Below are 21,796 nucleotides of genomic sequence, written 5' to 3'. Positions count from 1 at the left end.
GCCTCAGAGTCTTCTTTCGTTGGGGGTGTTACTTGGAACCCTGACATTTTACGACCTTTCTTGCCACTGTTGTTCACCGAATCACTGCAGTTGTTACTACAGTTGTTAAACGAACTGGCTTCCCCCTTGACTTTGCTTGTCGGCAGATTGCGAAAGGTGATCACAAGACCCTGGGACACTGCAACCGTCATAAATCCATGCCACGTCCTAATTTTGATCCTGTGACCATGGGGATGCTGTGTACAACGGTCATCAGTCACTTTTGTCGTCATCATCATCATCATAACTTCAAGCGGTCACTAAAATGAATGGTTGTAAGTTGAGGACGACCTGCTACATCTGAGCGATGACTTTCCCATTTTCAAGCAGATTGTTTGGCTTGCTTTCTTGCCCACTTAGGGGAGCGGAATTCACCCTTCCTTTCATTTTGATGAATTAGGATTTGCAATGGCTGTTATGCTAATGGTGTTAAGGTTACCTGCAATGTTAACTTTCCACTGAGAAACAGAAGTGGTTATCTTATTAACAACAGAAGGGAAAATTAATGGATCTATGCTAGTGTCTGAACTTCGCACACTTTCACAGACAGATGCTTACCTAATGCAAAAGCTTTACATAATCTGATTCAGATATTCCTTAAGCTACCACCATAATGGAACCTATTATCATGGTTGTAACTCGTGGTGGTTGTAAATCAGTCACCAACATGACCAATGCAATTTTATAACCATTTTTGCCGCAGTTGTTAAGTGAATACAGTGTTTACGAGGAACTAGTTTTGCCAAAAACTGGCAGTAAATGCCGGATTTTGGCAAAAACCGTTGGACAATGACAGTAGGACTCTGCAGATGACTATAATTTTGGCCCAGTTGTTGAGCACTTAAAGTGGTGGTTACATGAAGGTGGAGAGGGACCCCAACCGTCGTAACTTTGAATCTGGGTCTTAAGTACCCCAAGGGAGGTCCATTGTAACTTAGAGCATTCGCTAAGTGACCAATCGTAAGTCAAGGACTACCTATAATGTATGTTTTGAGAAAACAAAAATTGGTTACACGCATGCATGTTTGCAGGGGTGTCATTGATTTCATTGAGGGTTGCATCAGGGCTGGGTTTGACCTCAGGGGTCAGGGTAGGCATGGCCAGCTTGACATCACTCCTGTCAGGGGCGCCTGTGGTGGCCCGAGTGAGCTGCCAGAGGAAATGAGCTCCCGAGCTCTGTTTTAGGCTGCGACAGCCTCCTGCAACCCTCTGCCAGAGTAAATGGAGCTCGGGAGAGTCCCACGCAGCCTTCCCAAGCTCCGTTTTTCGCTGGCAGAGGCACTGTGGGCTGTTCCTTCGCTGTTTCCAGGGTGGCCCCACTAGCCAGATGTAAGCACCCCGCAAACCAGATCTGCCCCCCCTCCCCCTGCTCTAAGGAGTTTTTGTTGGATTCCCCCAAACTGGCCAGCTGATACAATTATGTCATTGCAAGAGCCTACTTTTTATGGAAAAGAAACTTGTGACTAGGAAATGCATAATTTTACTTTCCACTTAGCTCCCGTTGTGTTGAAGATGTACAGCCTGGTAGCTTGCTTGAGACTCCCATCTCTGTCGGGTCTATCTTTCATAGTCACCCCTGCTCTTCCTAGCCCCCCCATCACCTTCACCGCAGGATGCTCCAGAAAACCCAGGAGTCTTGGAAAAATCTATGCACTGCAGCCCAATAGTAAGGATATATTATTGGAGCTGCGCAAAACAGCAGGGAAGTTTGTAGGATGTTCCAAGGAACCCGAAAATATATTTTGTTGTCGGACGCAGTTCGTGCTGCTCTTTCGAGCTTCAGAATAGAGCAAACTATTAATGACGTCTCTATTCAGATATAACTGAATAGCAGTCAGAAACGCAGATCAGCAAGCACACAAATTTCAGGTGCCGAAATTAGCATTTTGGTTGTTGTTGAATAATGATGCGGTATCATTGCCTTCGTCTAGAGCGGTTACCATGGTAACCGTTGCTCCCTCCATTGTACTGCTGTAGCCACTGATTTAAAAATATATATGTAATAACTCCGCCCCTCTTTTCCCTTCCTTTTTCACCATGTTATGACAGTGATGAAGCTGGCATTAAAAAATGTAAAATTCTATACTTCAGGCCTCTCAAACAAGAAAGATGTATGTAATTCATAACTGCCTTCTTGATTTTTTTAGGCTATAGATTGTGAGAAACAGAGCCTATCGTTTTTGCAGAACTATAAGACATGCTAACCAGTGAAGAAAATACATTTCTAATCTCATGAGCTAGATTGAAACTTGAGGATTGTACGTAGGAAGGCTTCTGCTACAGAGGTGGTATTCAGCAGGTTCTGACCAGTTCTGGAGAATCGTTAGCGGAAATTTTGAGTAGTTTGGAGAACCAGTAAATACCACCTCTGACTGGCCCTGTCCCCATCTATTCTCTGCCTCCCAAGTCCCAGCTGATCGGGAGGAAGTGAGGATTTTGCAGTAACCTTCCACTGGAGTGGGGAGGGAATGGAGATTTTACAGTATCCTTCCAAGCCACGCTCACAGAACCTATGGTAAAAATATTTGAATCCCACCACTGCTCTGCTCTGCTATAAACCATTCATCAGCCTCACTGATGTCTGGCTCTGAAGGCAGCTGATAACTGGCATATGGCTCTGAGCCCCCCCTCTGCCTCCGATACAGAGCCCTCATCAGAGCCTTCCCCAGACTCCAGGGTTGGCCCATGTTGCTCCCCAACCTCCTCACTGTCTTAACCATTATTTGCTGATATGATAGTTACTCTAGAGACAAGCCCTAGGAACTAGGACCATAAAAGGTAATTTGTAAATAAGGGCAGGGGGTGAAAGAATTAGAGCAATGGGGGATGTAATCGGGGCAGAGATAATGTATTCACTTTGGACGTTTCGGATTGGTTGTGACGCCATGAGTACTAAGCCAATGAGGAAAAAGATGGGATGTAGATTTGCAATGGCAATAGGGAATATAAAGAAAACATATTGATGATTTAAGGTGTGTCCACTGTACCCGGATGTGCATGGTGCACCCTCTTTGCAAAGTAGTAAATAAAATTACCATTGTTTTCTCTTGGGAGTTTTGGCTGGTGTTTGTTTATATCAAAAGTAGACAACGAACGGCACTTCCATTATGGTTCACCTGTCTAATATATTCTCACTCCAAAATGAAAACAGATACAAGGATTGAGAGAAAATGAAAACACTGAACAAGCAAGGTAAGAACAAGAAACACTATGCCAAGCAAGACTTAAAACATTATTTTCTGTTTTGGTAACAATCTTGAAAGGAAAGTATAGTTACTTTCTGTCTACTCCACTGTTTCCAAATATTATAACAAAGACTTACCTGGGAACATTTCTCCAACACTTCCTCTTTGAATTGTAAAAACTTCGCTTGGATGGCAGGCTGGTTGAGTGCAAATGATAGAAAATGTGTGAAGGGTTGTTTTTTACGGAAGCTTTCAACGAGAACATCGATTCGTGTCCGGGCTGAAATAACACCACTCCGATGTTGTCCTGTGATCACTGAAAACAAGGAAAATAATAGGACAGGATATATGCTAATGTGCTTCAAAATTCCCTCCAGAAATCTAAGAATAGCAGGCAGCTATCAAGTACTTGCTGTACTCACAACCCAATCAACAACATGGCTGCTAAGTTGACAAAGGACAACATAGGCATGGAGTGAAGAGCTTTTCTCCAGGATGGAGTAAGTCTTTGTTAGAGGAAAAAATGTTACTTTCTGATCTTCATGTTCCAACTTTGTTTGATCTATGTCCTGTGCTTGTAAAGAGATTTAAGAGGGAATACATACTGTTTGCCCCTGACCCTTTCCTGCTAATGGCATGATTACATTGCTTTAGATGTGTACTAAAACAAACAGTTTATTTTCTTGAAATCCCTTCGTCTCCAATCTCTCTGCTCTGCCGGGGGGGTGGGGTGGCTGGGTAAGGTCAGGCAAAGGAAAGATTGCCTACGGCTTGCCTTTTTTCTCCCACTCTCTTGCAAACTGAAGAGATTGGAGAGGAAGATTTCAATAGAATATTGTAAGCAGTAGGCATAGTGTGCTTAGTTCCTAGGCCTGGGCTGCCAGTGTGAAAACATTGCTTTTGATGTATATAAGAGCAAACTCTTTTGAAATCCCTTCCTCCCCAATCTCTCTGCTTTGAGAGAAGAAGAAAAAAACCACAAGACATTATCTATTGTCTGTAATAGAGATCACATGATTGCCAGGCACTGGGAAAGTTGTAAATCAGCTGTAAAGTGTTTTTTTTTAAATTTAGAACTATCTGTAACTTCGAATGATTGCTAAAAGAATGGTTGGTATGTGAGGACTCTTTTGGATGGAATGTTATCTCAAATCATGATTGATGATATTATTATTATTATTCATTAAACATGAAATGCAGTCAACTGAACATTTAAAAATTTATTATTACTATTATTATACTTTATTCATTAAACATGAAACTCAGCCAACTGAACATTCAAAAATGCATTACAAATATTAGTGACTGGTGCTAATGGTTGATACGGTTTGCTGCCAGCATCCTAGGGATCAACCAAGGACCTTCTTAAAATATAAGATGTTTCTAGTAGCGCAGTTTTTTGCAGTTCTGCTGGTGTTATTGCAGGAAGCTGCAATTTATTGATGTATCTTCTAAAATTCTTGGACATGGTGCCAAGTGCCCCAATGACAATGGGTATCACTGTTACATGCTTCATCCATAGCCGTGTAGTTTTGATGGGCAGGTCACAATATTTCATTATTTTTTCTAGTTCTTTTTCTTCGACTCTGGCATCGCCAGGAATGAGAAATGTGAAACAGTTTTGACTTTGTTATTGCAAAGTTGTCAGTTTGGGTTGTCAGTGGATTTTTGTATCTTCGCTGAAGATATTGTTGTTGTTGTTGTTGTTGTTGTTGTTGTTATTATTATTATTATTATTATTAACTATAGTAGATTGGAGGAAGGAAAAAGAAGTGAAAAAAGTATAATAATTACCGTAAGTAAATTAAAGATTTTGGGAAGTAGAGAATGCACATTGGATAACAGCTGTTTCATTGTCATTGATTAAGATTTCTTTTTCTATGAAATGAAAGACTGCCCCCATTTATGGAAAGTCTTCTCATGGAATAGAAAACAAATCCTCTTTAATTTCTCTTTTGTAGCTCATCTCATATATGGTAATATATTATTTTCACATACCAGGTTTCCCCAAAAATAAAACCTTCCCTGAAAGTAAGTCTTAGCTTGGCTTTTTACATATGTGCCCAATATAAGCCCAACCCCCAATATAAGCCCTAATAAAGACCCTCACCCACTCTAGGGTGCACGAGTAAAAATTAAGCTAGAGTGGGGATGGGTTGTGTGTGGAGCTACCCTACTATTTACCTTTGGACAGTTGCAGCCAAGCCTCGCACACCATGACACCTGCCTTGCCAGCCCATTTTTTCTGCAGCCGGCTAGGCTTTCCTGAAGGCCTCTATAGCCGATAAGAGAGCTCTGGATTGATTCAGAGCTCTGTTATCAGCTGCAGAGGCATTCAGGAAAGCCTTGCTGGCCACAGAAGAAGTTCCTGAAGGCCTCTGATAGTAAAAAAGGTGGCTGGGGCAGAGGCACGACATCCCCCCTGACAATAAGACCTGGTGTCTTTTTTTGGTGGCAAAAATATATAAGGCAGGGTCTTATTTTTGGGGAAACACTGTAGTACCAAAATATATTATTTCTCAGTTTTATGTAACCTGCGTACGAAAACTCAGAAGTGTATTTTAATTTTTGCAACCTCAAAATCTTACCAATTTCTCCTTCTAACCCTGGCTTGGGAATACTGATGGAAGTTCGTGTTTCAGTCTCCAGTTTTTTCCTGGTTTCTCCTTTCTTCCCTATTATATACCTGTAGAAAACATTGAGTGGGATAAGGAAGAAAAGGGAGCTAAGTTTAAAAAGCTTAATTAGTATTAAATGATTCCCTGCATCACAAAAATAACTGTCCTCTCTGTTATGGAATGAAAGAGTTTACTAGGCACAATAGTTCTCACAACATCCAAATCCTTGGGACACAAAAAGCCTGGGACAGGCAGCCATCGTGTAAAATTCAAGCGTTAGGAATTATTTTATACCACATTTATTAGTTGGTAAATGAAACAGCATGAGAAGTTGGGTTTTTTTCCCTTCCACCTATTAGAGGAAATAGAAGTAAAGCCAGGGAATGTGGTAATTGATTATATGCTGGTTGTAAAATTGATATGATGCCATAAATTTTGCAATTTGGATTTACTGGCATGGTGTATCGGCAGCCGCTTCAGAAAAAACAACGAACCAAGGAAACAAATCAATAAACATAAAGCAATATGAGAAATGTAGTCTTGGGTTGGCCTGTGGTCTTGCAAAGGCCCAGTGTGGGACCCTATTTGAAACTAAACCAGTCTGGAAGCCAAAACCACACATCAAGGGCAACTTATTTATCTCCGCGACAACAACTGTGAGGTAGATGAGGTGGAAAGGAAAACGGGCAAAGAGGAAACTGGTTGGGGAAAACTAGATGGTTGTGGCTCATTTCCTCCATTCCTCTCACGTTCATTGACCACTTTCTAGGTAGCATTTTATACTGAGTTTGTGTGAGAGAAAAAAAGGTGTGTGTATGTGAGGAAAATGCTGAGGTAAGACTTGGCTTTATTGTCTGTGTGCTGTCTTGGCATGTAGCGTGATCGCTTGTCCTCGATCTCACTAAAAGATGTGCATGGATATTTCCCATGTAAACTCTTGACCAAGGCTAGGTCTTCTGTTGTCTCAAGCTGCCCATCCCCAAGTGGTGGTCGCAGCGAGTGGACTTTGGCGAGCGATGCAAGGAAAGACGGATTGATTGTAAGTAAATTGTGACATGCTTTCATTGTAACGCCCATAATCGTCAACAAAGAATCGCAGTGAGAAACAACGGTCAAAATTAGATAGCAGCTACGTCAAATTAAGCAGTCCAAAGCTGTCCAAGTGATTTGGAACAATGGCCAAACCGAACAAGCAGAATCATTTTTTTAAAGTTATAATACACATCTGTTAAAATCACCCATTTAAGCCTTTTCTTTTTGTTAATTCTCTCGTAAGATAACATGAAAAGATGATGCTAAATGCGTTTTAGGCTGCAATCCTATTATCCCCTTCCTAAATGCAAGCCCCACTGAATGCTGTGGCTGTGCTCCATAAAATAAAATAATTTCCAATACTGTAACTTGATTAGAAAGAAACAAGCTTGCTAGCGCATCCTTCCTGATCACTCCCTCTGGGCTTCCCTCCATACAGAAGTGGCCAAACATTATCATTACATGCAAACCAGGGCTAGAAGCTACATTTAGCACATTTTAAAGAACAAAGTGGCATTTGTGATTGGTTTAGCCACTTCATAACGGCAGAAAAAGCTGGTTGTTTTTGAGTAAGTAAGAACTTGGTTTTACTGTGACATGCGATGCTCTCAATGGAACTCACTTAAGAGATAACTATAGAACTGGAAGCATTTAAAACATTTCATTACGGAACATTTACAACTGAAATGGGCCATGCACACCTCAAAATGGGCTATTCCAACACATGGCAAGTCTTCTGAAGGAGTCCAATAATACTAGCAGCTCATTCCGGGCTTGCAACATTTCCCACATCCCTATATAGACAGGGTGAAATGCTACCAGTTTGGACCTGTTCACCTGAACCGGTAGTAATTAATGCTACCGGTTTGACCGAACCAGTATTTTAAAAAATGCTATCAGTTCGGGCAAACCGATATTTCCGATGATCAGCTGTGCGACAATCAGCTGTGCCGTGCGATTTATATTCGCTAGAAACCCCACGGCAGAGCTGATCGTCACACAGCTGATCGTCGAAGCTACCAGTATGGCTGAACCGGTAGCATTTTTTTTTACTACCGGTTCAGGTCAACCGATAATTCCGACGATCAGCTGTGTGACAATCAGCTGTGCCGTGGGATTTATATTTGCTAAAAAGCAGGAAATCCTGCTTTCTAGCGAATATAAATCATGTGGCATAGCTGTTCCCCCCCTTGCTGTTCTACTCATCTTTGCAGACTCAGAAAAGTCTTAATCCTCCTTTTTCAGCGCTGCGTGGTAGCATGCACACACGAAGCAAAACGGTAGTGAAGCGAACCAGTAGCAGACTTCAGAGCATATAGCCCCTGCTATATAAGCAACAGCACTAGCACTAACATTAGACATACACCATTCCATAGTGCTTTGCAGCCTTCTCTAAGTGGTTTACAATGTCAACATCTTGCCCCCAACAATCCGGGTCCTTGGAAGGCGGGGTCAACCTTGAGCCGCCAGTCAGAATCGAACTCCTGGCAGCGAGCAGTGAGTTAGCCTGCAATACTGCATGCTAACCACTGTGCTGCCAGGGTTCTGTGAGACTGAATTGTTAGCCTTCATCATCTTTGCATAGGTAGCGAAGGGATTTCTGTCAACATTAGAGCTGTGGTGGCGCAATGGTTAGAATGCAGTACTGTAAGCTACTTCTGCTGACTGCTAGCTGACTGCAGTTTGGCAGTTTGAGTCTCATTGGCTCAAGGTTGACTCAGCCTTCCATCCTTCCGAAGTCCATAAAATGAGGACCCAGATTGTTGGGGCAATAGGCTGACTCTGTAAACTGCTTAGAAAGGGCTGTGAAGCACTGTGAAGCGGTATATAAGTCTAAGTGCTATTGCTATTAGAGCAGGAGATACCCATCTGCATGCAGTTCTTGTGATTATATTCCCTCAAACTTACTTATATAGTGGACTAGGAATGTCCATAGCACACTGGTATCCCCTTTCTGTCTCTTCTACTGCAAATGCATCACAGAATCCATCTGAGTCATCTCCAAGACCTATAAAACAGGAGCCGATAATAAGTCATTTACCAAGATGGTCTAGCCATCTTATTTCTCAGATAATTAAAGAAAATGAAAAAAAAAACGTTAAATGGATGGGATAAGAGTAGTAACAGGGAACTTGTTGTGCGGAAATGTTGCGTCTGCACACACGCTCAGCAGGGCCATGCTTCGGAAAAGCTGAACTTCTGGGATCTAGCACATATGCATGCCCGATGATCAGCTGGCTGGCGTGCATGATCAGTTTTGGCACTGCTGCATGCGTAAAGGGATCGCATTCCGGAAAAAGTCAAACTTCCGGGTTCTGGCGAGCATGTGCACCCGACAATCAGTTGGCCAGTGTGCATGCGCACATCAGTTTTTGGCACTGACATGTGCGTGAAAGACAGCTGATTGCACACCAGAAACCCAGAAGACAAACAGGCAAGGTTGCGTGTACTGGGCAACATGGCTTTGTGTGCCACTTTGGGCATGCGTGCCATAGATTCACCATCAAGGGGAAAGAGGGAACTTCTAGCAGCCTTGTTTCGACCTCGTTTTAAAAACCATCCTACTGACATTTTAGTCATTTCAATAAGCAGCTGCTATAGTGAATCAAACAAGTGTTTTGTTTTAATCTGCTTTTGAATACAAGCTGCAAAAGAACTCTGTGGGAAACTTTTCAGTCGATTCTGCCACTGATGCAAATGTCTATTTAAGAAAGCATAAAAGAATAGAGGGTACAGATGCAGTCTCTGAAAGCTGACGGCTGGAAGCAAAGTGATTCTCATTGTCATAGCCAATATTCTCAGCTGAAAAAGAAAACATAGCAATTATTCTTTTCTACCAACCAGAAAAAAATCATCTTCTAAACGCTGCGTGTGTGAAAACTAAATTACGTTAATTCAATAGCAATTCAGCAGATAAGTTGATGGGATATAACTTTACCTTATATAGAATTGTTGTGGCCCGTCAGCGGCCAGTGGAGCTGGCAGCAGATTCGGACAGTGAGGAGGTAGGGAGAAACATGGGCCAGTCCTGGAGTCTGGTGAAGGTTCTAATGGGGGCTCTGTGTCGGAGGCAAAGAGGGGGCCAGAACCGTATGCCAGTTATCAGCTGCCTTCAGAGTCAGACATCAGTGAGGCAGACAAACAGCTGGAGCCTGTTCCCAGTCTGTGCATGCACAGAGTTGCCAGACGAAGGGAACAGCTAAAGAACAGGGGTCAACTTGGGAGTAAGGCCACAGGTGGACAATGAATAGCCCCTCCCAGAGGAAATAAAAGAGGAGCGAAAGGGGACTGGAGTTTGTAGGAGACAATTAGTTCACTTAATTGGTTCATAACTCTCCGAGACTCTTTGCCAAATTTTGCAAATATTGGCCTGGCAGCTCTCCAAACCAGATAAGGCCTGTGACTGTAAATCCTCCCTTGAAAGACTTTGCTGGATGTGAATGAGCAGAATTCAGTCAATTAATAAAAGGGATTTTTGTCGGGTCAAGGAGTTGCTTCATGCTCTTGGGAATCCTAGGTCAGAACAATAAGGTATTTCTAAAACACTTGACAATTTACATAATGTTGGCAGTAGTCTTGAAATAAATAAAACAAAATACAGTAAGTTAAAATAAAATAATAAAATAAATAAAATATAGACAAGGTTAATGATCCTTATTTTAATATTCTGCCAGCATGTGAAATTAAGTATACTGTTAAGAGAGTTTGCATGCTCCCTCTTACAACCCCTTTGGTACATTAATATGCAGCGTGAACAACCTCTTGGCCTTTATGTCATTTTTCTGGATTTGCTAGCATTGTTTAGATAGAAATTTTATTGATTCTTCTCTTATCTGTCACCTCCTTAAGATATTCCATCAATTCATACAGCCTTTTGATTTGGTAATGAATGCAGTGCTTATATAACTTGATTTTCTAGTACCAAAGGTTCTTGTAAGCATGGAATATTGTAGGAGATGATCAGGCTGAGCCTGAAGAAAGGGGTCAAACACGTTATCAGTCATGAGTCCCTTCGCACCCACAAGAGATCTAAGTCCAGCCCACCTGGAATTCCTATGCTGGAATTCCTGAACTACTCATGGCTAAATTTCTTTGACCATCAGTAGTTCAGATTATTGTAGAGAGCTTAAGCCTGTCAGGCCTGCATTCATCTTTTCTTTTGGATCTTTGGCAGGCCACACTTTCTATTATTCTACTATGCATTTTCTATTGTGGGAAAATGGGAGGGGGGATTATACGGAGTTAGATGCTATGCAGCCATAACAACATTCTTTCTAGAAAGCCAAGGTCATCCTTTGTCTTTGCACCTCTGCACCTGACCGGAACTGGATGGGTGGAACTGCCAGCATGACAGAGGAAGATTGGACCTTGTGATGGACTTGTGGGTGTGGGGGAAAGATTTTGAACTTTCAACTGGGTGGGGAAAACTGGGAAGCTTTCAGATTCAGGTTTTCCCAGATGTGCCAACATGGCTCTCTTAATAAATTGGAACTTGGGGGGAATGCTTTGCCTCGAACTCTGATTTAATTTTGGATGCTATTTGGAACGCTGACAAAGCCTGTAATAAATCTTTACATCCATTTGAATTGCCCGGATCTCTTGATTTCTCTGGGGCTTGACCAATATTTTCTTAACGTATCTTAGATTTTGACACTTTTATTGCCCAGAATTTCACTCCACTCATTCAATTTTTGTTTGATCTTCTTTGAATCAGTTACTATTTGTCCATTGGCATCCTTTGGCATTCCCATTCTAAGCTGGATCTCCTTCTAAATTTGGAATTTTCCACCTCCTTGAACCTCTAAGATAGTCCATTTGATTTCTGCATACTCGATCTGGTAATATCCACATGCTTGATAGTCAGAAGTCTGTGTTTGTAATGAAGAAATAATTGGTTTGGCATGGGAACCTTCAGAGTTGGTTTCCACCGGCTGTGCCGATATGATGTATCTAATAAAATAGTATAGTATAGCCTTTATTGTCATTGTACATCATGTATACAACGAAAACGGTTTTAGCCACACTGGTGCAATCCATGACAAAAAATACAAACAACAAATAGTATAAAGAATAATCCCTATGCAAGTAATGGGGGGGGGAGAAAGAAAGAAAGAAAAAGAAAAACTATTCATACATTTCCGTGTGTGCATGGAGTGATTGTGGTTGTGTTTAAGAGCCTGACAGCCCAAGGATAGAAACTATTTTTAAACTTATTTGCTCGCCTGGCTATGCTTCGATGTCTTCCGCCTGATGGTAGAATTGCGAAGAGACACTGACGAGGGTGTGAGTCATCTCTGAGTATCTTCCTTACTTGCTAAAGCAGCGAGACCTGGCGATGTCATCCAGTGGTGTTAGAGGGCAACTAATGGTTTCTTGTGCCAAAGTGATCACTCTCTGTAGTGCCTTCTTAAAGTGTTCTTAAGAGGAATCTGCCTACCTCGGAGTTCTGCTTTCAATGGGTGCATTACTCGGAAAGTTGACACTAGTCTTTCATATGACTTTTATCCAAGTTTTTGCTCTCTGATTCAGAAGAAGAGGAAATGGATACATTTTATGGTTTAGTTCAGTCTTAAGTGGACCAAACATGCAAAGATGATGGCAAAATTAGAAATATTGAGGAGGAAAATGAACCTGGGTTTATGGTCTAGTTTAGGAAACCAAAATAAAGCAGTGGAACAGCTTAGTAATTTCTGCCAAACCATTTTTTGGGGGGAGGGGGGGGGGTTAAAACAAGCTATACCGTATTTTTGGGACTATAATACGCACCTAGATTTAGAGGAAGAAAACAAGAAAAAAACGTTTTTGGCTTCCGCATGTCCCGTTTTCTCCCTCCCTGGCCTCCAGAAGCACTTTGTAGGCCAAAAACAGGCCCATTTTTGGTCTCCCGAACACTGTGCACATCCCATTTTTACCAAAAAGGCACCCATTTTTGGCCTGCAGAGTGCTTCTGGGGACTGGGGAATGCGAAAACGCGACAAGCGATGGGTTCAGGGCCCATATTCGGTCTATAAGATGCACCTAAATTTTCACCCACTTTTAGGAGGGGAGTGCATCTTATACTCCGAAAAATACGATAAAGATAAATAAAGGGATCCTGTAGAGCAGTCATTATACCTGTATTAAAATCTTCCTCTTCTTCCTGTTGGTGAGGTTGCTCTTGAATAAAATTTTTCCTATAAACACGCCCATCAATTCTTATCAGAACTGGCCGTAGCACTTCCATGATTCTTTATCTTCCAATAACTGTATTTGGCTGAAAGAAAAATAAAATAAAATGTGCCTCATCACTTCAGTTTCTTATTCATCACAATATTAACAGTAATATATCAAGTTCAGAGATGTTCACTGTAGAGAACAGGAAACTGAATAGGAAATAATCCATCTTTCTGGATCCAATTATTTGAATCTAATCTTCCAATACCTAATGTCACATATTTACATTTTCCTCAGTCATGGAGAGAATTATTTTTTCAGGATGAGAGAAGAATCCTGCTAGACTAGGAGTGACATGATAGCAGTGTTCCAATATCTCAGGGGCTGCCCCAAAGAAGAGGGAGTCAAGCTATTCTCCAAAACACCTGAGGGTAGGACAAGAAGCAATGGGTGGAAACTAATCAAGGAGAGAAGCAACCTGGAATTAAGGAGAACCTTCCTAACAGTTACAACAATTAATCAATAGAACGACTTGCCTCCAGAAGATGTGAATGCTCTAACAATGAAAGTTTTTAAAAAGAGATTGGACAACCACTTGTTTGAAATAATATCGGGTTTCCTGCCTGAGCAGGAGGTTGGACTAGAAGACCTCCAAGGTCTCTTTCCAACTCTGTTATTCTATTATATCAGCACTGCACCAACTTTGTGCAGCCATTAGGAACCTCAGAAATGAAGAAAGATGCCATTTCATTATCATTATCACAATCAGAAACATACTGAACAGAGCTGTTCAGCTCCTTTATCTTCCTATTGGTGTTTGTTATCTGGATCAAATTTAACAAAAACTGAATGAAAGCTATCTAAATTATGTCTTTGAACCACATAAAATTTGTGACACAGGGAGACAAAAAAGGGAAAAGTATATATTAGGGCAGTTTTTCCCATCCTGATGACCTCCAAATATGCTGGATTTAAATTTCCAAATCTAAAACCAGCGGGATACTAGGGAACGCTGATCTAGATGCCAAACAGTATAATGTTCCTTTTCTTTCCAACAGAACTTTAATAGGATATTTTGGTAGATACTTATTTCATGCAAGGCTAAGAAAATGTGGTGCCAGCCAAAATGCCATTACTAAATTACTGAGAACTGCAAAATGTTTGATGATTGTATTAGAAATAGGAGAGAAAGGCAATCTGAAGTCACAGTCTTGTACATATTGCAAAATAGCAAATCCACTGTGACAATATGAAGTTAGTGAGATTATTAATTCTTGAAGTTTATGCCTAGTAAGGAAGGGCAAAACATTATGGTTTCTTAAAAAAAAAAAATTGGGACCAGATTGAACCAAGGACTGGATTTCCCAAAAAACAACATGAAGGATCAATTGATATATAAGGGTCACAATTCAAAAACCTGGTATATATCAATTCATTTGCAAAACATAATATTAAATATATGTACTTCTTAACAATACTGCCCAAGTAGAATATCCATGTATAAAGGTAAAGGTTCCCCTCGCACATATGTGCTAGTCGTTCCAGACTCTAGGAACAGTGCTCATTTCCATTTCAAAGCCAAAGAGCCAGCGCTGTTTGAAGACATCACCGTGGTCAAGTGGCCGCCATGACTAAATGCCAAAGCCGCACAGAACACAGTTACCTTCCCACCAAAGGTGTTTCCGATTTTTCTACTTGCATTTTTACGTGCTTTTGAACTGCTAGGCTGGCAGAAGCTGAGACAAGTAACAGGAGCTCACTCCGTTATGCGGTTCTAGTGATTCAAACTGCCGACCTTTCTGATTGACAAGCTGAGCGTCCTAGCCACCAAGCCACTGCGTCCCTTCCATCCATGTATGAATGGAGTCAATAGCATTGCTAGGTACTAGATGTTAGAAAAACATAACTGAGGGAGGTCATTACCTTTATATTCTGCTTTTTGAGATTCCAGAAGCAACTTAGGAATCAGCCATTGTGTTTAGAAACCAAACATAGGACTGTATATTCCAAAGCAATTCTTCTGTTGTTACTCGTGTCTTTCTCAAAAGAAAACTTACAATGTCTGCCTTGTAGTTACATTCACCTAGCATGATGCTTAACCAAAAATTACTAATAACTAGAAAACCTGCACCCCCTTGGGTTAACATTTCAGAGATATCTGGCACTGGGTCATGGCATCTGGACTTATTTTCTTGTTGGTTTCCTGTGCTTCATTGTCCATCCAAGCAACTTCTTCAATCTGAATAAGTTGGTCAGGAGAACCTGAGTGGGCAGAGAATTATATAATGCCAACTCCTAAAATTCTTAGGGGATTCCGGCAACAACTTTCCCAAAGTGTGTGGCAATATGTTGATTTAGATTCTCAGTCTTCCATGTAGAATTGTTTGGAAATCGAGTCACGGAAACAGAATTCTCTGCCTACTCAGACGGAAGAAGAGGCTTGGATGGGCAGCAGCACATTGTCTCAAATCAACAAGAAAATAAGTCCACTCAGGCATTTCAGAGGTATTTCCTTACCAGATTCTTCAAGGTCTTTAAAAATGAGAGAGTATCTGCTGTACTGCCTTCACTGGAAAAGTTGGGATGAAAATAGCCCATGTTGAACAGTAGTCAAACATCAGCCCAGAAATAGTTTTGTTTTGTGACATTTTGTATTATGTCATAAACTGTTTAGCCCGTGCTTAACTGTATAGCAGTCAAACATCAGCACAGGAAATATTTTATAGCATTTTGCATTATGTCATAAACTGCTTTATGATAATGCTTATGTCATTAAATGTTTTATAAAATTTGTCAGATTTCAATTCCACAGGAGTCATGGATGCTGGATTTTGGATACAAGTTAGCCCATTGGAAGAACCTTGGTTCTAAAGTAGCTTGCCCTATGGTGCACCATTTTGCCCGGTTAAAGGTTGCAGGACTCAGAGTTTTAGTATAAGCGATTCTCCTGTTGTTACCACTGTATTTCTTAAAAAGAGAGGAGTTACAAAGGCTGTTGTAATGGTTTGTGGGAATAACCTTGGGAGGGGGAAGAACCACAGCCAGGGGATTGGGTTAGATAAGAGGCAGTTTATCCCACCAAAAAATTGGACATGATAAACATCTCAGCAAGAACTCTCCCCATTATCTTGGGCTGTATAGGAGAGGGGGAGAAATCTACTTTGAGACTTGCAAGATTCTTTGACTGTAACTTATAATAAAGTAGAACTAGTTCATCTGGGCATGCTTCTAGTCTGGTCTACCTTACAACTCCTTGTGGCTATGTTCACACAGTATGACACACAGCCACATATTAATAAAAATAAGAACAACATCTGCCTATCCCAGGTTGTTGGGAAGGACTTGATAGGCGGATAAAAATGTCAAATCAAAGTCTAAACACCTGGCTAACTGTACTACGAACCATAACAACAACAATAATTTAATTCTGGTGGTTTATCAGCACACTGGGTGCCATACCCAAAAATCTTGCATTAAAGAAAAGATGTACTTGACAACATTTCCATCTGTCAATTACAAAAGGACATGGTGTTTGGACCTACACATAATATGCAAGACATCATATCTTAGGTTCTTGGGAAGTACCCCTCCTGACTGTCTGTTTTTAACATTTTGAATTTGGATTGTACATGGGGTTTTATAATTAGGGTATTTTAATGGTTTTTAATTGTCTATGTATTGTATCTGTTAACCTCCTCCGTACATGTGTGTCTTTGTATTTATGTATGTCATGGGTTTATGTAAATGTTATATGTTTTTTACTCCATTGTACGCCGCCCCGAGTCCTATTCGGAAAGGGAGCGGCTAATAAATTTAAATTGATTGATTGATTGATTGAAAAATGCCCCAACGTACAAACTGGAAGTCATTCCCAAACATCCGGTTTGCGCGTTGGGTTGTTTTTCGCCCTCCAGAGGCTTCAGGGAAGCCTCCGGAGGACGAAAAACAGCTGAAAATGAAAGCAGAAGTCATGCGCGCGCTGGAGCTGACAGGACAACACCTCGCGTACCCTAACAAATGGCTCTGCGTGCCACCTGTGCCATAGGTTCGCCATCATGGCCCTATTCCTTTTCAGACAAATGGTTATCCAACATCTTAAAGACTTCCAGTGTTGGGGCATTCACAACTTCTGGAGGCAAGCTTTTCCACTGATTCATTGTTCTAACTATCAGGAAATGTCTCCTCAGTTCTAAGTTGCTTCTCTCCTTGACTAGTTTCCACCCATTGCTTCTTGTTCTACCCTCAGGTGCCTTGGAGAATAGTTTGACTCCCTCTTCTTTGTGGCAACCCCTGAGATATTGGAACACTGCTATCATGTCTCCCCTAGTCCTTCTTTCCATTAAACTAGACATACCCATATCCTGCAACCGTTCTTATCCTGTATGAATGGAACAGGATCATTCCGGGTGCATCATTGGGGGTGAATTTATTTCACCCATGCTACGTCTCTTACTCGGATCTTTTTTCAATTCGCAGGATGGGTACAAGTATGCTCAGAATCTCTTTTGCAGTTTCAACCGCTCCAGCCCGTCCCGATCTTACCTCCCTTAGCTCTTTGGTCGAGGGATTAAACGCTTAACAGACAGACCGGCCCCGGCAGACCCGGCTGCCCTTACGTGGTCCCAACTCCGAATGGGGAAAACCGGCCAACCGCGGCTACACGCGGCGCTTTTTCAATTGCAAGCAGCCCTTCGCCCTTGCTGATTGGGGCGTGAAGGGAGAGGAGGGGCAGACTATCAATGCAACCCAGCACGGTGGTCGCAAAGGCAAAGGGATTGCAAAACCCAGCAACAGATTCAGACGACCGCAATCTGAACCCGTGTTTGTGGTCTGGGATCCGTACAAGTGAAAAGGGTGTTTTGCCGTCGGGACCCAGAAATTCTGACTGCCTAGCCAGTGTTTGGGACACACAATCCAAATTTCCTGCGGTACTGCTGCTAAACTCTAATTCTCTTCCACTCAACTGGTATCTGAGACGAGAAACCGGCTTCTGCCGGAGCCCACGAACCCTGCAAATGCCCCCCCAAATCCAAACCTCGCCTCTCAGGCTTATGTGTCCATCGGCCCCTTTATTTATAGGCTTCCCGGCCACGCCCTTTTCTTGACGCACCAATCAGTAGGTACCCGAGGGCGCGCTTCTATGACCCAAGCTCCCGCTAGAGGCACCGCCCCCTCGGGTGGCGGACCGGTGTGGTGACTGCGTCACTGGCAGCTTGGCTTCTGTCGGATTTAAATGGCTTCCGTCTCCGAGTCGCCCACCTTCTCTCGTTAAGACCTAATCTATCGCGATATTTCTCCATCCCTACCGGCCGGAGGAGGACGGGATCATCCTGGATAATCTGGACGCCTGGTAACCGTTACAAGATGCCTTGCCCCCCCCTCCCTCCCCCCGAATCTTCCGTCTCCTTCTTTGCTTCTTCTTGATTTGGCGATGCAGCAGCAGCAGCGCAAAACACCGGAAAAGAGAATCGGCTGCTTTTCTCGGCGGGGTTCCTCGCTTTTGAGCGGCGGGTGGCACATCAGAATAGAATAGAAAATAGAATAGGGATAGAAATAGGAATAGAATAAGAATAAGGATACGGATAGGACAGGACAGGAATAGGATTAGGATAAGGACAGACAAGAATAGAACAGAACAGAACAGAACAACAGAATAGAATAGAATAGAATAGAATAGAATAGAATAGAATAGAATAGAATTCTTTATTGGCCAAGTGTGATTAGACACACAAGGAATTTGTCTTTAATGCATATGCTCTCAGTGTACATAAAAAGAAAAGATACATACATCACGAATCATAAGGTACAACACTTAACGATAGTCATAGGGTACAAATAAGCAATCAGGAAACAACCAATATCAATATAAATCGTAAGGATACAAGCAACAAAGTTACAGTCCTGTAGTCAGAAGTGGGAGGAGATGGGTGATAGCAACGATGAGAAGACAAATAGTAATAGTAATGCAGCCTTAGTGAATAGTTTGACAGTGGTGAGATAATTATTTGTTTAGCAAAGTGATGGCGTTCAGGGAAAAAACTGCTATTGTGTCTAGTTGTCTTGGTGTGCAGTGCTCTATAGCGCCGTTTTGAGGGCAGTAGTTGAAACAATTTATATCCAGGGTGTGAGGGGTCTGTAAATATTTTCACAGCCCTTTTTTTGACTCATGCAGTATACAGGTCCTCAATGGAAGGCAGGTTGGCAGTAATTGTTTTTTTCTGCAGTTCTAGTCCACTAAAGTCTGTGTCTGTCTTGTTGGGTTGCAGAACCAAACCAGACAGTTATAGAGGTGCAGATGACAGACTCAATGGTTCCTCTGTAGAACTGTATCAGCAGCTCCTTGGGCAGTTTGAGATTCCTGAGTTGGCGCAGAAGGAACATCAGCGAGTAGAATGCAATAGAATAGAATAACAGAGCTGAAAGGGACCTTGGAGGTCTTCTAGTCTAACCCTCTGCTTAGACAGGAAACCCCTATATATTATTTCAGACAAATGTGTGTTGCTAGCTGGTGTGATGCAGGTGGGAGGGTTGGGGATTTGCTCTTGTCCACTATCCTTGCACAAATGCAAATGACCAGTGGCTTTATTTCACTAAATTTGCAAACTGCTTTCCCTAACATAATAGCAATAGAACTTAGACTTATATACCATTTCACAGGGCTTTACAGACCTCTCTAAGCGGTTTACAGAGTTAGCATATTGCCCCCGATAGGGTAGATGGGAGGGAATTTTTTTAACCTTCCTAGTTTTCCCTCCTGTTTGCATATGTTTTCCTACCTTCCAGATCTTTTTACCTCCTTGCTTGAAAAGTTTTGGTGGGCTCTTTGTTTGCTGCCCTTGTGCATGTGTTTTGGAAAATATTTTGTTGAAAGTAGCAGGAGAAATTATGTTCATTAAATTATGAACAGGATGCAGATTAACCTACATGTATTCAATTTGGGAAACTAATTTCATATACGGTAGTATTTATATACATATATATATTACAGTATTTGAATGCACTTTACATACACTTCTGTATAAGTATAAGAGAAGACCTGTACCCCTTCACATATAAACCCTGCCAAAAGGTGGCTCAGAGATCATTATGGGCCCACGTTCTCCTTTAATAACTGAGAGTGGATTTGAACCAGAGTCTCCCCAATGCCAACCAAGTACATTAGCCACTACATTGCGTTGACACTTGTCTTAATAAAGTTACATGGAAATATAAGGGCTGCTGTTAACATTAGAATTGGAGGTAATTTATTGACCAAATGTTGAATTTCTAATTCTATCATCATTGGCTACGCTTGTTAGGACTGATGGAGGAAGAAATTCAACATTTGGAACCAACATGTTGCATATTCTTGTTGTCATCTTCCTCCATCTTCCCTGTGTCTTTGCACCGCCCGGTTTCGGGTCAACGTTTAGGGCTCAGGACCCTGGACAGCACCCAGAGTTCTGGAGAGCTGGTTGAGTTTGTAAAGAAAATTCGGGGTTAATGTCGGGGTTCCAAGTAACACCTCTAACAAAAGAAGATTCCGAGGTTTGAGTTTCCTCAAAGTTCCATTTTATTAGAGATGTCATATTGGCACATCTGGGAAGACCCGAATCTGAAAGCTTCCAGGTTTTCCCCACCCAAACGAAAGTCCAAGTCCCTGCCCACACCCACATGTCCATCACATGGTCCAATCAGGCCCCTTCCCAACTGGAGATGCTTCCCAGTCACACCACTCCAGGTGCAGGGCACGATGTCCTTGACTCTCTGAGAAAGGAATGTTATTTTGATTATATATATACCCCATACTCCATATAATTCCCCCCTCCCATTTTCTCAAAGCATTAAATGTGGCAGGCCTGAAGGTCCAAAGCAAAAGATGGCTTCCAGGCCTGACACTTGTACTGGAAGTTAAATATCATGGTTGACCTAGAAAAACTTAGAATATAGTAAATTGGAATAAGCACCACTTCTGAACCAAAGCAAAGATGATTCACAGTCTGGTGGCTATGCAGAACCAAGAAAACATACATTTTAAGATAAGGAAGTGACAGTGGTGTCATTCCCAACTTCAAACCAGTGTACTGCATCCTGTTGATGCCTTTTTAATGCATGCATGTATTTTCCTTAGCACTGACAGGTGAGACATGCACTTACAAACCTACTCCAGAATACTGTATTTTTTCTGCTTTGACTCCAGAGTGTTACATCTTCCTAATAAATAAGAACTTTGCTTGATTGGATCAAAGATCCACCTGCTCCAATACTGAGTTCCCACAGTGATGTTGAATACCAAAATAAAGCAGTCGGATTATAAAGCGCTGTTACTCTTAAGAATTATTAGGCATTCCGGTTCTAGTCTACTCAATTTAGTATAGGAACCAGGCACATACCCTAACCAACCAGAAACATATTCCAAATCCCACAATCCTGACCTGGCCATCAAGTGGCAAGCACAAAAATTGCAGAAGTCTAGCCTTGTGTGAATGACAAATGTTTTGAGTAGCGGTCATTTCCATGTTCACAACCCATGCATCTTGTCCAAGGCACAGTAATATCTTAGAACCTGCATTGGGAAATTGAACTTTCTTGATAGATACCTATCTGGGAAAAATGGTTTAAATGTTTAAACTGTAGTCAAGAATACTCTGAATTCAGAATATTGGTACAACTCCCCCCCTCCTTAAATTTGTACTTCTCAAATATGTGTTTTAATTGGTACTCCATAACTAAAACATTCTGCAATGCAGTTCGTTAACAAAAAATGTAAGAACGTCCTAGATCTATTCA

General features: G+C 41.7%; 2 protein-coding genes across 3 annotated transcripts in view; one reads left to right on the top strand and one right to left on the bottom strand.

Annotated features, from left to right (window-relative positions):
• ASCC1 (activating signal cointegrator 1 complex subunit 1) overlaps positions 1-18,273 on the bottom strand; it is a 108,472-nt gene extending 90,199 nt beyond the window's left edge. The window contains exons 1-5 of one of the 2 annotated variants that reach the window (XM_081955842.1): positions 18,138-18,273; positions 12,989-13,127; positions 8,783-8,882; positions 5,813-5,910; positions 3,362-3,540 (exon numbers count right to left, since the gene is read on the bottom strand). In XM_081955842.1, the coding sequence (XP_081811968.1) occupies positions 3,362-3,540; positions 5,813-5,910; positions 8,783-8,882; positions 12,989-13,097 (486 nt within the window). In that variant the 5' untranslated portion in view covers positions 13,098-13,127; positions 18,138-18,273. Of the gene's footprint in view, positions 1-3,361; positions 3,541-5,812; positions 5,911-8,782; positions 8,883-12,988; positions 13,128-17,569; positions 18,077-18,137 lie in introns of those variants that run through there. The other variant, XM_081955841.1, reaches the window with a different exon arrangement.
• ANAPC16 (anaphase promoting complex subunit 16) overlaps positions 18,240-21,796 on the top strand; it is a 40,536-nt gene continuing 36,979 nt past the window's right edge. The window contains exon 1 of the mRNA XM_081955849.1: positions 18,240-18,377. The gene's annotated coding sequence lies outside the window, so the exon portion shown is untranslated. The remainder of the gene's footprint in view (positions 18,378-21,796) is intronic.

Source organism: Natrix helvetica (assembly GCF_964273705.1).
Source record: "Natrix helvetica genome assembly, chromosome: 5".
In the NCBI taxonomy this organism is placed as follows: Eukaryota; Metazoa; Chordata; class Lepidosauria; order Squamata; family Natricidae; genus Natrix; species Natrix helvetica.
Note: the sequence above shows the minus strand (reverse complement) of the source record. Positions and strands in the feature narration are given on the sequence as shown.